This window comes from Archocentrus centrarchus, chromosome 3, assembly GCF_007364275.1.
Source record: "Archocentrus centrarchus isolate MPI-CPG fArcCen1 chromosome 3, fArcCen1, whole genome shotgun sequence".
NCBI classification, from domain to species: Eukaryota; Metazoa; Chordata; class Actinopteri; order Cichliformes; family Cichlidae; genus Archocentrus; species Archocentrus centrarchus.
The window spans coordinates 18,720,595-18,737,025 of NC_044348.1; the positions used below are offsets into that span (position 1 = coordinate 18,720,595).

At 36.3% G+C, this 16,431-nt stretch overlaps 1 protein-coding gene across 2 annotated transcripts; it reads left to right on the forward strand.

The window, feature by feature from the left end:
• The first annotated feature begins 1,886 nt into the window (after nt 1-1,886).
• def8 (differentially expressed in FDCP 8 homolog) lies at nt 1,887-16,158 on the forward strand. Of its 2 annotated transcripts, none has more exons than XM_030726453.1 (12): nt 1,887-2,021; nt 3,900-4,022; nt 7,762-7,856; nt 7,972-8,121; nt 9,258-9,399; nt 9,686-9,850; nt 11,671-11,798; nt 12,421-12,534; nt 12,820-12,900; nt 14,049-14,189; nt 14,384-14,493; nt 14,754-16,158. In XM_030726453.1, the coding sequence occupies exons 2-12, from the start codon at nt 3,914-3,916 to the stop codon at nt 14,848-14,850; spliced, it is 1,332 nt and encodes a 443-aa protein (XP_030582313.1). In that variant the 5' UTR covers nt 1,887-2,021; nt 3,900-3,913; the 3' UTR covers nt 14,851-16,158. The 2 variants fall into 2 exon arrangements, with proteins under 2 accessions (XP_030582313.1, XP_030582314.1); XM_030726454.1 differs by having other exon boundaries at nt 7,765-7,856.
• The last annotated feature ends 273 nt before the right edge of the window (nt 16,159-16,431 follow it).

A 16,431-nucleotide genomic window follows, 5' to 3' on the forward strand; every position in this document is an offset into this window, starting at 1 on the left:
AAGCATCACAGTGTACAGAAGATAGTGATCTTCACATTCCTTCTCACTCCTGAGCAAAGAACTTTTTGTTGAAGAAATAGAAGCCTTTGATCTGCTTTAGATCACAATATATGATTATGTGATGTCTTCATATTCAATACTGTTTATTTCTTTACTTATTTATTTGATGGTACAGCATGTTTCTCTACCATGTGGCACACTGTACAACACATTTTGATGAGGTCACTGTCACCACTTTACTTAAAATTATTTCTTATATTTATGTGACAAGGCCTCTGTTTACAATAATTTGTCTTCTTTAAATATAGCTAATTCATCTTGTATCACTTGTCTAATGTAGGGATCTTTCCACTAAGTGGTTTGGTTTTAAGATCTTTTCCATGTAGATGTACTAAAATCCATCTTTATAGTCTCTGTAAACCTTTAAATCTAATCTTCAGTGTGAAACACACATAACATCTTCCAGAAACTACAAAAATGTTGTAAACTATAATTCATAAGAAGTTTGGCCATCAAAACATTTTTATGTGAACCCAAATCCTGAATGCTGTTATTGGAGAAAAGCTATAAAAAGACCATCAGCTGCTAAGGGGATAATTTCAAAATTAAACTTAATATGCATAGCACCCTGAAGCTTAAAAAGTCCAAAGTAGCAAGGGGGGGTTGCCCTCCCTACTTTATTTTACTTGTTTAAATATATTCTATTCTATGATAGATAGATAGATAGATAGATAGATAGATAGATAGATAGATAGATAGATAGATAGATAGATAGATAGATAGATAGATAGATAGATAGATAGATACCACAAAGGAAATTATTATGTTACAGGACCAAGAAAATAGTACAATCTACAATAAATAACAAGTGAGAGTAAAAGTGCTACAGGCAGAGTGCAAAACTATACATATATACAACAGTGATAAAATAAAATATATAAATGTAGGTCAAGAAGAGTAATAGTAAGACTGACATTGTGCATTAATAATTTGTATTAATAAATACTATGTACACTTGAAATCTGAATATGTACACTAGGAATCTGAAAATATGTACACTAGGAGCATAAAATTCAATATAATATAATAATAATAACATACAAATATTCATATTTGACACCATTCTGCCTTAAAGTTAGCATCTGTGATATATCAGGCCAATTCCTGTTGCTGTGATTGCAGGAATTTCTTTCTTTTTGGTATTTAAAACGGACAGTCTCAAAGCATGACGTGGTTTGCAGACTGCAGTGTTGCAGGAATCCAAAACGTCTCAGTTTGAAGACACCAGTTTGATATGTAATTTCCTGCACAGAGGATTATTGTCTTCAGGCAGACAAAAACCAATGAAAGGCCAAAGGGAACTGTAAAAAAAACAAGCAGAAAAGCAAACAAAAACAACAAAAAATTGTTTTAATTGCCAGTGAGAAGAACTGAATTTATTATATTTGTGGTAGAGAAAATATTATTTGTATATTTCCAGTTTCATTATCAGTTCAACCTCTAATTCAGGCAAGGATTATTATTATTATTAGATTAATTAAAAAAAGAAAAAGAAAAGGCCCACAAAGATGATCTTTTTGAGGAAATTATTGGAAGGTACCTACCATCCCCATTAAAAGGAAAAACGATTGAGTTCGAGGTTTGTTTTCAAAGTAAAAGCACCCCTTTTATTTTACACAATTGAAGGTAAGCTAGACTAGCATGCCACATGAAAAAAAAACAAACACATGTACTAAGTTCAGATACAGATGTAGCTTTTAACGGAGCATTTATTCGTCACTTTAGTTTCTCGCATTAATTCTATACTTCTTCATAATGGCAGTTTTTATTTTGAAACTCTACCCGGAGCTGGCTATTTTGACGAAGAATGACGACAATTTTTTTTGCCCTCTGATGTTACCCATGACAGAGGCAAAACAAAACGGCAACGGCTGTTTATATTAACCATAAACGTCGGCCATAAAATATTTTATTATATTATTGCTTCTAGATTTCTGCTGATAAATTCCGTCAACAACGGGGTAAGCTTCTAAACTAGTTGAAAAACATTAGCATTAAAACAACGTTTGATTGGCTGGTTTTAAAGCTGGTTAGCTAGCTAGCTTCAGCTGTTTGTTGACATCCGTGTATGGATATGGATTTGACCCTTTATATGGAAAGCGCAGTTGTTTCTTATTTTTACGCCGTGTTAAGATGTTTAGCGGTGATGAACGAAATAAAATGAAAGTTACCTCTTAGTACGTGAGGACAGACTGCAGCAGCATCCCAGAGTGGTTATAATTAGTGAAGTAAGGCTCCAACTTAACGTTTTTCAGGGTTTGTGTTACCTTGTTTGACTCCATGGAAGGGCGTCTTTTATTTTTTTAACTATTTAAGTAGAGCGTACAGATCTCTCTGGGATTCATGTAGCCTCTGTGAAAATTAGGTATGCTCACAAACCAGTCAAAGAGAGTACTACTCTACCTGTAAACTGGTTGAACAATGTCTCCTTCTGGTTCTGGTGTAGCTTTATAAAATCTAATAAGATTACTCTGATTATGCCATTAAGGTTTCCTTGGTTTTGTTTTTAAAAATTTTAAGTTTATTGGGTGTAAAAGGTATACAAAAGATATCATAGGATTCTTTTGGAAGCACAAGCTTCTGACTTTTTTTTTTTTTTTTTTGCAAGTTCAAAACAGCAAACAATTCTCATTCAGAACATACACTATATTGCCAAAAGTATCCGGTTGTTAAGTGATGACTTTGAATTCCATTTCCGGGTCCAAACTGTCCTGTGTTTAATATGCCGCAATGCTGTGTCCCTCGTTGTTTTAACCGATCCGAATGTAATAGTGAACAGTCACTGGGCTGCTATTGCTGTCCATTTAGGGGCATCTGGACCCGGAAATGATGTCGGACACTCACCCATCTGAAACATTTAATTCAGCTGTTCCAATGACTTCTATGGCTACAGGTGTACAAAATCATACACCTAGGCATGCAAACTGCTTCTACAAACATTTGTGAAAGAATGGGTTGCTCTCAGGAGCTCAGTGAATTCCTGTCATGTACCATGCTGGAATTCCACCTTTGTAACAAGTCCAGTTGTGAAATTTCCTGTCTGCTAAATATTCCACAGTCAACTGATAGTGGTATTATAACAACGTGGAAGTGACTGGGAACTACAGCAGCTCAGATATGAAGTGGCAGGCCATGTAAAATCATAGAGTGGGGTCAGCAGATGCTGAGCTCCCAATTTTGTGGGAGCAGTTTGGGAATGGCCCCTTCCTATTCCAGAATGACTGTGCATCAGTGCACAAAATAGGTCTATAATGACATGGATGAACGAGTTTGGTGTGGAAGAACTTGACTGGCCTGCACAGGGTCCTAACCTCAACCTAATAGAACACCTTTGGGATGAATTAAAGTGGCGACTGTGAGCCAGGCCTTCTTGTCAATGTCATCACCGTCAGACTTCACAAATGCGCTTCTGGATTAATGTTCAAAAATTCCCATTAAACACACTCCTAAACCTTGTGGAAAGCATTCCCAGAAGAGTTGAAGCTGTTATAGCTGCAAAGGCTGACATCATATCACACATATGAACTCAAGTTCATACGTATGTGTGAAGACAGATGAGCGATTACTTTTGACAGTATAGTGTATGTTTCTGAACCAAATTAAACACTTGTGGATGATTCCACAAGTGTTTAATGCAATTATGCAACAACATTAAAAACATATTTGTATTTGTGAATAGTTCTCGATCAAGTAAAGATCAAGATCAACAAAATCTCAATAACTGCCAAAACCAAGTATAAACTTCCATTAAAAGGAAACAGATCCTTCTTACTGCTTCAATTCATAAACACAAGGAAAGAAAATTTAATCAACCTCTTCCTTTTTTTTGTCTTCCTTAGATGTAGCCAATAAAATGGAGTATGATGAGAAACTTGCACTTTTTCGTCAAACCCGCCTAAATCCTTTTGATCGTGGAGAGGAAGAAGATGGTCCCCAAGGAGGCAAAACACCCCCACAACATGGTGACGTTTGCCACAAGTCTTGATACAACCATCTCAAGTGCAGTCAGCTATTTCATGATTGCTTTCACACCTGTAGTTGAGTTCAAGAAAGACATACATTGTTGTCTTTTGGTTTTCTGCTTCATGCTAATATTAAGTCATATAGACAATTTTTATAGCATGTCACTCAGCAGTTTTGCTGACTGTATTCCTTCATCATCATATGAATATTTAACATTTTTCAATTGCTTATCAAGGTTATGCAAATTTTAGCTGTGACTGTGAAAGATAACTAGTTTGATAGACTGTCAAATTGTTTGGTATTATATTAGCTGCTAATGCTATTCTGTCATTAGGAGGGTAAAATACTCAACTCTTTTTGAATTGTTTGATTCCTCATAAAGATAAAGGCAAAATATTTTAGTGATCTTTAAATGGGATGTGGTATACTAATAGTACAGTACTAAGGCTTAAGCCACCCGTCATTTCTTTATATTTTGCCTCCAAGGAGCCTGACTTTGTTGTGATTTTTTTTTAAGTGGTCTTGAGCAATAGCTCTCTGGGCTTTCTTAAGGTCTTGCAAAGTTTTTCTTTTCTTTGGCATCGACTGCTTTTCAGTCATTTTCAGTCATGGCCTTGTACCTGATCATTTTCAGGGGATTTTTTTTTTTTTACTTGTCAAGCTACTTAACATCGAACTATGAATCATTCAAGCATAAAAAAGGCACCTAATTAAGGGGTGAACCAGTGTTGTGTCTACACATAAGAGAACACTTAACAAAGAACCATATTAAAATGATCCTTTGCCGCTTTGTTACTAGCAGCCTGTTGCAAAAAGACATAATTTGTTCCCATTTCTTTAGTTGAATTTATTAAAAATTGTAACAGTAACACAGTTGACACAGTTGACAGGCATACAATTGTATTTTTGCACCAACAAGGTGACCTATTAGCAGAAAACTCAGCGTGGTGTTCATATGTGGTGTTTCCTTAAGGAATTTGAGGAAACTGGACAAATGGAGGTCAAAACAAAACGAGTCAGGCCCAAAAAACTTTTCACAGCATGTGAACAGTATGTGAAAGGGATATCCTTAAGAAAGAGGAAAAGATCCAGCAAAGACCTGGCATAGGAACTGAGAGATGCATATGGCCTTAAAATGATCCTTCTGCTGTTAGCTGAAGCCTCATCAATTCAGTTCAATTCAATTTTATTTATATAGCACCAAATCACAACAAACAGTCACCTCAAGGTGCTTTATATTATAAGGTAAAGACCCTACAATAATTACAGAGAAAACCCAACAGTCAAAATGACCCCCTGTGAGCAAGCACTTGGTGACAGTGGGAAGGAAAAACATCAGAAATGATTACAGTGGAAGAAGCCATTCTTAATGAAGGTGAAACAGGGAGAAAGGACTGAGGTATGCCACGGACAAGAACTGGACTGAAACTCAGTGGCAACAGGTCTTATGGAGTAATGAATCCAAATGTAAAATTTTTGGTTCAAATCATCATCATTAAAGAAATTAGCAGAGAAGTACAGTCAGGGCTGCATGATTAATGGCCAAAATGATAATTGTGATTATTTAGTCCAGTATTGAGATTAAGATTATTTGTCATGATTATTCATTGGCACAAAAAGTATTATTGAATCATGTAAACAGAACACTGCCTTCCACTACTCGCCAGGAGTGGAAGGCCTTCACCAAGCAGGACTGAGTCCAATGTTGAGCATGACAGTGCTGCAAGGGGCTCGTCGGTATGACCTGGACATGAACCGGGACAGTGTTTGGAAGATTATCACTGAAGAGTTAGGCCCTCATGATCCCCACGCACCATCTGCCTGACACGCTCAACGTTGGACTCAGTCCTGCTTGTTGAAGGCCTTCCACTCCTGGGGGTCACGTCCTCGCATGCCTCTTTGCACCTCTTGTACCACTCAAAAACACATGAATGTAACATTAGCTCATCTCCATACACTTGCTGTAGCATTCCTAGTGGTATTGATTGAGTTTTCCTCAACTGGACCAGAAATTTCAGATTGGTCTGTTCCTGTGCTCATTGGTGAATGATCTGAAACAGAGGGTATCTATTCAAAAGCATGTTAAAAAAAATCAATGGTTACAGAGTGTTGAGATGGCAGGTATATGCTCCCTGGATGTTACATACACCCTCCTAGAAGCCTGGAAACTATTCCTGAAGACTACTTAAAAAAAATAAAAATTAGAAAAGAAAGCTTGCCTAAGAGAATTCAGGCTAATTCAGAATAAAGGTGGTCATAACCAAATATTGACCTCCAGACTCTTCAGAGTTTATACAAACTCTGGTTTTGCCTTATTATACTGTATTTCCATTTATGTTTGCACGTTTTAATAAATTGCTGCATCTATTTCCCATTTTCCTTGCAAAAATATAAAGAAATGAGGGGCAGCTCGAGACTAATTTATATTACTGTATATCTTGACATTTACCTTTCTAAAATTTTTTGCTGATGTAGTAGGAGGTGCTTTTTGCATTCAGGATTAGTTCTTTTCCTAAATGTCACTGCTTAGAGATGCATGTTTGCTTTCTTTATGAAAATACCAGCAGTTTGTGTCAGTTAATGAGACATACTGCATACCTTTATAGTCAATAACTGTTATGGGCAAAAACGCCCTCATTAAACTTCATTTGTTCACTTAGTGTAATAGCTGTCATGTAGAGCAACCACACAGTACTGTTATGACTATGGAAAAGGAAGTTGGAAATGCTGTAGTCGAAGTAGAGGAAATGAAACGCATGGGAGTAAGCAGTACTTCAGTAACACTTCCTGTAATTTAGGATATGGGAAAAGCAATTTTTTTTTTAATCAGTAAGAATACTGAATGTACTGTGTTTGTCTGGAACTGCAAATCTGAATTCAGTCAACATGTTTTGTTCAGAGGTATACACAGGTAAGATTATTGTAGTTTTTTTCATACAGTATTTTAAAGACAAAACATAGACTTCTTAAACTCTTCAAATACTTTTGAATTAGATTCTCTATTAAATCCTTTGGTTAAGTTAGTTAAGTTTAAATTTTCACTCCATCAGATTAATCTCAGTATTCACTGTTGATAGCAGTAGGTATGGACACAATGCCTTTTAGGTGTTAATTGGGCACTTACTTTAATTCATATGCAGGTTTGTACTGCAACAGATGAACATGCTAAAATTAGCAAAGAAAAGATGCTGATCAGCATATGTGAAAGTTTTGCTGTTTATTTTCTCTAAAACATAAATTCTATATAGTCAGTTTTTTTTTGTTTTTTTTTACATGAGTACAAGTCATGGTGTTATGGCGTATGACAAGTACAATTCAATTCTTATAGCACATTTCTTAGAGAATGAATTCAGACAAATAAAGAAAGAATTATTGTTGTGAAACAGACTGGTTGCAAACATGTAAATGTGACAGCAATAAAGTATTAGCATTTCAAAGTTCATTCAGCCTGGTGAGCAGCAGTTGGAATGATTCAGTAGGCGTATGTCCTGTCAACTGACTGAGTTATACATTGCCAGAAGTTGCTGGATAATCACTCGTGAATTTTGCAGTTGCAATTTTTTTTGTGCTGTTGTCCTTCCTAAAGACGTCTTTAGTGGTAAGTCAGGGTGGGAATTACCTTGAGCGGTGATAGTCATGTGGATGAAATTAACGAGCATGACTGAGTGCATTTGCCAGAACATAGTGTGTATGCTTGCAAGAAGAATGGTGCTTTATGCCATGTTTGCCTCCATTTAGAAGCAAGATCCGAAGTTTTCTCTGGGACCAGAACTCACCATTCAGATCGAACCATGGACCTCGGTCTAGCTGAGGACCACTTCTCAAGGCCTGTGGTAAGTACCACATTTTTTCTGATTTGTAGCACAGTTAAAATATTTTATTAGATAAAATTAAACTGTTTGATATAGTGAAATGTGAAACTCCCTTGTCTATTTTCACATGTTGCAGGGTTCTTTTGTGGCGTCAGACATCGAACAGCTCAAACTGGCCATAGAAGAATGTAAGAAGCTGATTTTGGAGCTGCCAGAGCATTCAGAGAGACAAAAGGACAATGTGGTGAAACTTATTCACCTGCGTCTCAAATTGCAAGAACTTAAGGTTGGGACTGAGGAGTGAATGGAGAAGAGGATGACATTATATTGCAGTTGCATGTGTTGGATAAGTGTGACAGGCCCTAAATCTTTGAGGAATGGACCACTATACGAAATTTGTGCAAATACTAAGTTTTATTAATATAGATTTAAATGACAACATAAACCATCTTATGGCACTTAATAAGGTCAAGACCCTATAATATGAAAGAGAGATATCTTAAGCTTCCCTTTGAGCAAGGACCATGTGTGTGTGTGTGTGTGTGTGTGGGGGGGGGGTTTAATGTTAGAAAGATAAGAGATTGTAAGTGATCTTGCTAGGCCAGTAATTACACAAGGTGATGACTGTGCTCCGAAGACATTCTAACCTATTAGCTTTATGTACTTTTGCCCTTTATGAGACACATGAAAATGCATTGCAGACATTCTTTGAGACTAAAGAGTTTGTGGATATTAGAAACTTCCTGCATAAACTGTTAAAATAGCACAGTTTATGTGTCTTGCAGTTTTCTTTAAATTGTAGAAAGTACAGTCTTAGAGCCTAGTGTCTGGAGGGGCTTTCAAATAAACCCATTAATCCAGCTGAATTCATTTCAGCAACAGTAAAGATGATATCAGTGATTATCTGTCTTTTTGGAGCTATGTTTTTTGTGGTTTATTTCCAAAAGCAAGATCCAGGCTGAACAAGTTGCGGAAAGATTTTTCTCTGAAGGCACCCATCCACATCTTAGCAATTCAGCAGTTTCGCCACTTTAATGAACCCACTGACATTACTGAAAAAACTGCCCAAGTGGCAAACTGGCAGGGTGTCACGTTCATCACTGTAACGTAACCAAAGTGTCACTGTTTGTAACACTGATGGACAGCTAAAACTGTACATCAGTGAAACATGTCTAATTGCTTAGCTTGATTCTTAACAACCATATCCATTTTCATTTTATCTTGTGAAGCAACTAAATATTATACCTGTATCTGACATTTACCCAGAGCACTTCATGTTACTCTGTAAGGCAGAGCTTAAGGACATTAGTACTCTATTTTTTATGCATTTCATTGAGTTTTGTCACTGTCTTTTGTAAGTGTACACGAACAGTGTTAAAACTAACTTCTGTGTGTTTTGTTTTTGCACGAATCCCTTTAAAGGATCCTGAGGAAGATGAGCCTAATCTGAGAATCCTATTGGAACACCGCTTCTCCAAGGAGAAGAGCAAGAGTGTCAAACAGACCTGTGATAAGTGTAGTGCTATCATCTGGGGCCTTATCCAGACATGGTATACCTGCACAGGTGAGACATACTATATAATGGTAGAGTGCTGTTGAACTACCAAAACTGCCAAACATCCCAAAAATTTGAAACATTTTTTGTTAACACTTCAAAATTCAGGCTTCTCATATCATACTAGCTCTATCTAAATATCACTTACCGTGCTCTCAAACTTTAATGCGCTCATAATATGGTAATCACTCAGAGATTTGTGTAGTCCTACTTTTGGTAACAAGACGTAACCTTGATGATTAAAAAAAAAAAAAAGTTTTGTTGTTAACATGCCGTTATCCCTTTCTTGTTTCAGGATGCTATTATCGTTGCCATAGTAAGTGTATGAACCTGATCACTAAGCCCTGCGTTAGGTCAAAGGTCAGCCACCAGTCTGAGTACGAACTCAGTATTTGCCCTGAAATAGGACTAGACCGGCAAGACTACCGCTGTGCAGAATGCCGCGCACAGATTTCCCTGAGTGAGTACAAATTCACTGTGTTTATTAGGAAAAATCTAAACTAAATGACAGTGAAATGAGAAATACTACTGTGCATGTGAAAAATGTATTTTGTGGTTCCTGAGAATGCTGCACAAAAGGCTTCACAGATGATGAGTGTTGACTTGAGTATAAGGACTGTAAGTTTAAAGCAAGCTACTTTCAACTGCTCAGTTATTTACAAGAGGCTGCAACAGCGGGTAGCTCTGCATGTTTGATTTGCCAGATTTTCACGCTGGATACCATTCTCGGGGGGTTTGTGTCTCCTCCTGGGATCGAACCAGGGATCTTTCACTTGTTAGGTGAATGATTAAACCACTATATTATGTATGAGGACTATAAGTTAGATAAAGGGGAAAAATATGGGGGAGTTGTCATAAGAAGAGATCTTACTGGACTAATGTATTTTCTGCTAATCTCTGATTGAGAATAACCACACAAGACTACATTAGCCAGTGCTGGCCTAATACACTTAAATCTGTAACTGAACTATTGGCTGTCGAGTAGCGCTATGCATTGGCAAGGTATGAGAATGTGTGGTGTGAAAAGGAAGGGTGTATTTGGCTGCATCATTTTGATTCTTTCTGTCAGTATTACACATATATACTCTCCATTTGCACGCTATACAGTAGTTTACAGTAGGGTCACTTCACCTCAAACCTTTTTGGGCGTAGGGTTATTGTTAGACATCTGGAAGTCCTATACTCGGGCAGTCTTTCTGACACTTTTTCTTACTTCAAAATGTGGCTCAAGTGACACTGTCTCCAGTGTAGCAGTGGATTTCTGAAGCTTGAGCCTTTGGAACAATATTAAATTCCACACAAAAAGTTATCAGTCTGGGGCAAAGATGCAAAACTGAATGACATTTTTCTTTGCTGCAGTATCCCCTGATGAGTTTAATTATGCTTAAACAAGAACCCAGTTTAGCTCATACTAAACTGTTAAGGCACACTGGCAGCAGTGTTAGTGCCCCACTGTCACTGCAGTGGAGGAAAAACAGTACAGTCATGTCTCTGTTCGTATTTTCTCGTAACATCCTCATAAATGCACAGTCTGTTTTGTATATTAGTTATTATTGTGATCAAACATTTTACATATATCACATTATTAATAAAAACTAAAATGACTGGGAATAAATTCTGAATTTTTACTTTATTTTTAACATCTAACACAGCCACTGGTACGTATTGGTTTAATGTGGAATATAAGTTTTAAGGCTTTATTCATAGTATTTTAAATGTATTTTTTTTTTTTTTTTTTTTTTTAAACTTAATTTTTATTTATTTTTAGCCACAAATAATGACATTGTTCCATAGTTACATTCTTCTCCTGCAGTTGCAAACATTCCACGTTAGAAATTGGCGAGGGAAGGCAAGGTAACAATAGAGTTGTCAAAGATTATGGCAATGAACACAATACAATAATAAAGGTAAAGTGACGAGAGATAAAAAACAAAGCAGAGCAGGAAGAAACAAAACAACAGTAAAAGATAATTTTTTGAATTCCTCTGGGGTAGGTTGGGTCATGCATTCTTGTTCTCAATGGTATTTTCCAAAAGTGTACAGTGCATGCAAGGGGCAGGCCTCTGGGTATATTACTGTATTAGTAGGGGCATGACAGGGCTCCACCGTGTATTAAAATTTGTTTTTTGAAGCCTTAGAGAATATGTGATTTCCTCCATTAAATAAATATCCCAAACTTTTTGGATCCATATGTTATATTAAATGTATTTTTTGTAATGTGTTCATGTTCTTTTCCTCTGTTTTATAGTTTAACTGTACTGTATCATATTTATCTTGCAGGGGGTGTACCTAGTGAAGCCAGACAGTGTGACTACACAGGCCAGTATTACTGCAGCACATGCCATTGGAATGACACAGCCGTCATTCCAGCTCGTGTCATCCACAACTGGGAGTTTGAACCACGGAAGGTACCCTCAGCAACTGCAGATCCACACAAAACAAAAACAGTGCACAGAAATATCTTTTATAAAATCGACTGTGTAAGCGGTGTGTTTACTGAACATGTTGATGAGACTGCAGTCGTGCTCTATGCTGTACTCCCGTCACTGCTGAAAGAGGCTGAATGGTTATCAATATTATTTTGTGCGTGCTGCTGCTTAACATCAAAATTGCACAATATTATATCACACAAGCATGCAATAAACTTGTGGGCACTCCACTGATGAAGCCATTTTACTGGTCATGAGGAGTGCTGCGTAAACTGTGAAACCATCCGTTGTGTGGCTTTAAAGGAGTTTTTCCAAGTGTGGGAAAATTACTTGAGGGGACTCGAATTAATGTTATTTAAAAGTTAGTCAACTCAATTACATTTCTGTGTCTGATAGAATCATCTAACAGCATGTGACTTACTTTTAAAATCCACCCAGGTCAGGAGGAGGTTTGTGAATTCGAATCAGATGATATACATTTACTTTTTCAAGATGTGGGTCAATGCAGAATTAAACAGCTTATGATTAAGTCTTATGATGAATGGGATGTTAGTGTGTTTGCTGGGCATTTTGAGCCAGTCTGATAGTGTCTCTTTTTAAGGTTTGTCGCTCCTCGATGCGCTACCTGGCCCTGATGATGTCACGTCCTGTGCTAAGGCTGAAAGAAATAAACCCGCTGCTATTCAACTTTGTGGAGGAACTGGTTGAAATCAGGGTGGGGAGCTTCCCATTTTGAAATTGAAATTTTGTAGTTTGAAGTTGAAATTTTCAGCTTATTTTTTAGCAGATGTGTTCTTGGTGTGAGACTGGAAATCCTTTCTGCATAATTTATTTTTATATTCTGATTATAGTTACTCTTATAGTTGTTTTGTCAGCCAACCTATCCTCGAGATTTAGACAGCTTTTCTGTATTAAGTGTTGCTAGCACGAGTAAGTGGGTGAGAAAATAATCTGGGACTCACTGACAGAAATGTTTGTGCCAATGCGTTTTCATTCACAGAAACTTCGTCAAGATATTCTGTTGATGAAACCCTATTTTATTACCTGCAAAGAGGCGATGGAAGCTCGACTACTACTACAGGTCAGTAACTCTATATTATCTGTTTACTAAAAATTTCAGTGATGTATATGCAGTAGATTTTAGAGGGCAGAATTTGAGAAAAACTTGCTTTCAAGCAGAAACATTATAAGTTATAATAAATTCAAACTGATGCAAGCAATACAATTAGCTTATTAGAAAGTTCTGTATGTAAATCACAAAATTAGACTGCAATTGCCCAGACAATTTTATAAAATGTGGAATATTTAAAGGAACCTTATTTCAATGCATTTGGAAGAATAAACATACACAGGTTTTGAAAAGGAAGAAATGACACAATTTCCAACATAATTTACAAAAAAATGCCTTTATGCCAGGAACTTTGTCATTAAGAACTTGGTTAACATCAGCTTGTTATAAATAAGTGTAGATGTTGTAAAAGTGGGGTCCATTTCTTCCTGGATAACAGTGGCAAACAAAAAAAACTCTTATTCTTCACAAAATGTGGGATTCTTGTCTTATAATTTTGGAACAAAGAACAGATGGCCTCAATTTGTTTAAACTGACATTTACTAAATTAGACTGTGCCCTTTTTTTCTTCGTAGTTGTATACAAGCACGTTTGTGTTTGTGCATACAGGCACGTACATTAAGGAAGTAAATTATTTTCATTATTATTTTGTAAACAGTACAGCAGTGTTTTATCTACACTGGAGGATCAGATTTTACAGGAGAGCAACGATGTAAACAACCCAATTTAGAAAAATGACAATAACTGAGCAGTTAAAAAAAAGACAGCTATGTGCAGCCGAGAGGCTTCACCTCTGTTAGTAATATGGTAAAACAGCACCACCACGTGATGGAAGTGAAGAGCTTGTACTGAAGTGAGGAAGGCTGATGATGTACAGTCTGTTGAGACACTGGATGTCACTAATTAGAACTTGACTCTTATGGTCTCAAGTTCTGCATTAGCTCAGTTTGTTTTTGTTCTTTACTAAAAATATTTTTAGGATTTGGCAGTTTGTGCAATTTGAATTGTATAAAATATTTTCCAGCTGCCCAAAAATTATAATAGGTTTACAACACAATGCTGTCTGAGGTATTTATTTGTTTCTTGCACTGAACTATGGAGCTGTTTATATATACAAAGCATGAAGGCTACCCATTTACCTTTTTTTTTGTATTCTTCAGCTGCAAGATCGGCAACACTTTGTCGAGAATGACGACATGTACTCACTACAGGATTTGATTGACATCTCCACCGGCAGACTGAGCTGTTCCCTCACAGAGATCCACACCACGTTTGCTAAGCACATCAAACTAGACTGCGAGGTGAGCTCATACATAAAGGACAAACTTCCCGACCGATGACATTGTTGAATTTTGTCAGTAAGAGAAGTGCCTATGTTGGAATTGCAAATTCATTGTGTTGTACAAATGTATGACTGTTTTATTATTTACAACAGTACTGTTGTATCTTTCTGTGCTATTTTGACAGTTTGTGCTGTCGATGTGTGTGTTTATAGCGCTGTCAGGCCAAAGGATTTGTGTGTGAGCTTTGTAAGGAGGGAGACATCCTATTTCCCTTTGACAGTCACACCTCAGTCTGCCATGACTGCTCCGCCGTCTTCCACAGGTTAGTCAGCACCCACTACTTGGGCTTAAAAATATGGTTATTGAGTGTTTAAAACATGTGTGGGAGGAAGAAATTGTAGAGAAAAATTTTGTGATTGTTTTGAGTAACATACTAACATATCTTCATATTACATTTAAAAAAAAAACAATTTTTTTTCTGTTTAACAAACAGTACTGAAAGAAGCAAAGAAGTGTCATTACCGAGAAATACCCTAATAACATCACTATTACAATGTTGATGTTTGTTGTGTGCACCTTTAGAGATTGTTACTATGACAATTCCACAACTTGTCCACGATGTGCCCGAATGACTGAGCGCAAGCAGGACGAGGACGAGCCAGATGTGAAAGAATCCTAACTCTGGACCACGCCATGTTAGTGGACATTGCACTTTGCCTCATGATTCAAAAAATGTCTGTTAAAACAAACTTATCATTTATTTCTTCCTTTTATTTTGTGATTTATGCTCTGACTTATTTGTTCTTGTGCACTACATTATGAAGCCGGGTATTTAGAATTCATCTGGAAATTAATATATTTTTATCAGACCTTTGCATTCCTACAGAACTTAGATGTATATAACACTGTATGTATGTTTAACGTTAGCGTGTGTTTATAAATCTACAAATAAATACCCTGTAGAGAAAATCCGCCTCATCAGTAGCTGGTTATGCATGCAGAAATTGTATATTAATTGTTACTAGCCTCAAATACATTAATCCAGACTGCCAATAATGCTGAGCTTTAAAGTTGCCATATATTAAAAATGTAAGAATTAGAATGCCAGCTTAAAATAAGAAAATCACAAAATTGTATCGCCAAAAATTTGCCTTTCAGCATCCAGTTGCTGTGCTGCCATTTTTGAGCTTCAGTTTATTAGGTTCAGATGGGTTGTGTTGCACAAAAAATCCAATGTGTTTACATTGTTTAAAATAGAATGTGGATTACGTCTTTTAGACTGTGTGATCAGTCGGTCACTGCCACTTTCTTTTTTCCCTTTTTTGGGTTTTTTTTTCTATGATGAATTCAATTGCTGTTTACTTAGAATCATTATATTGATCTGTTTGACATTTCATGAGGTCTAAAATTATGTAGGTTTTCAGGCCTTAACTATCTATTTTCTGCTGTTTTCCTATTCACATCTTACCAAGTGGTGTAGGTCTACAAAAATGAATGTGTATATATGGAATCACTGAAACCATAGCTTCAACTATACATAATTTATTGGCAACAAATATATGATGAAAGCATGCATTGGCAGTACAGTACATTTTCTTGTAAAGGGAATTGTTAAACTGTAAGAGAAAAGGACTATGGGAGTTGTTTTTTGTGCTTTCATTTTTTTATTTTATTCAAAACTGTGAACTAATGCCGTACAGTCTAATATGTGTTTAATCAGTACTGTTTTCATGCAGTGTAGCAAATAACTGTTAATGCTCATGGAATTTGTGTGCCTGAGACTGTCAGGTTACTTACAGCTGTTATCCAAACCTCTTAATACCATCATAGTGGTTCTTTCAGTCTTAATTAACCTACAAGTCTTTATATGTTAAGTAGCAACTTTGGTTAATGTGTAAATGCTGACCTTAAGTATTTGTTTTAAAATAATGAGTTTTGGCTGTGTTATCAGTCAGCATGATGTACTGTGTGTGTGTGTGTGTGTGTGTGTGTGCATATATATATATATATATATATATATATATATATATGTATATATATATATATATATATATGTATGTATAATTTTTTTTTTTTTTTTTTTAAACGAATGGACTTCGGCTTGTAAAACGTTAGTAGTGCATGAATAAAGTAATGAACTGCATATAAACTGTGGGTTTAACTTCTTAATGACAGGTTGTAACTAACTGCAACAAAAGTTCAAATGAACATAAATGCCTGGTCGTTCCAAGATAACTAACCTTTAACACACATCCTGCAG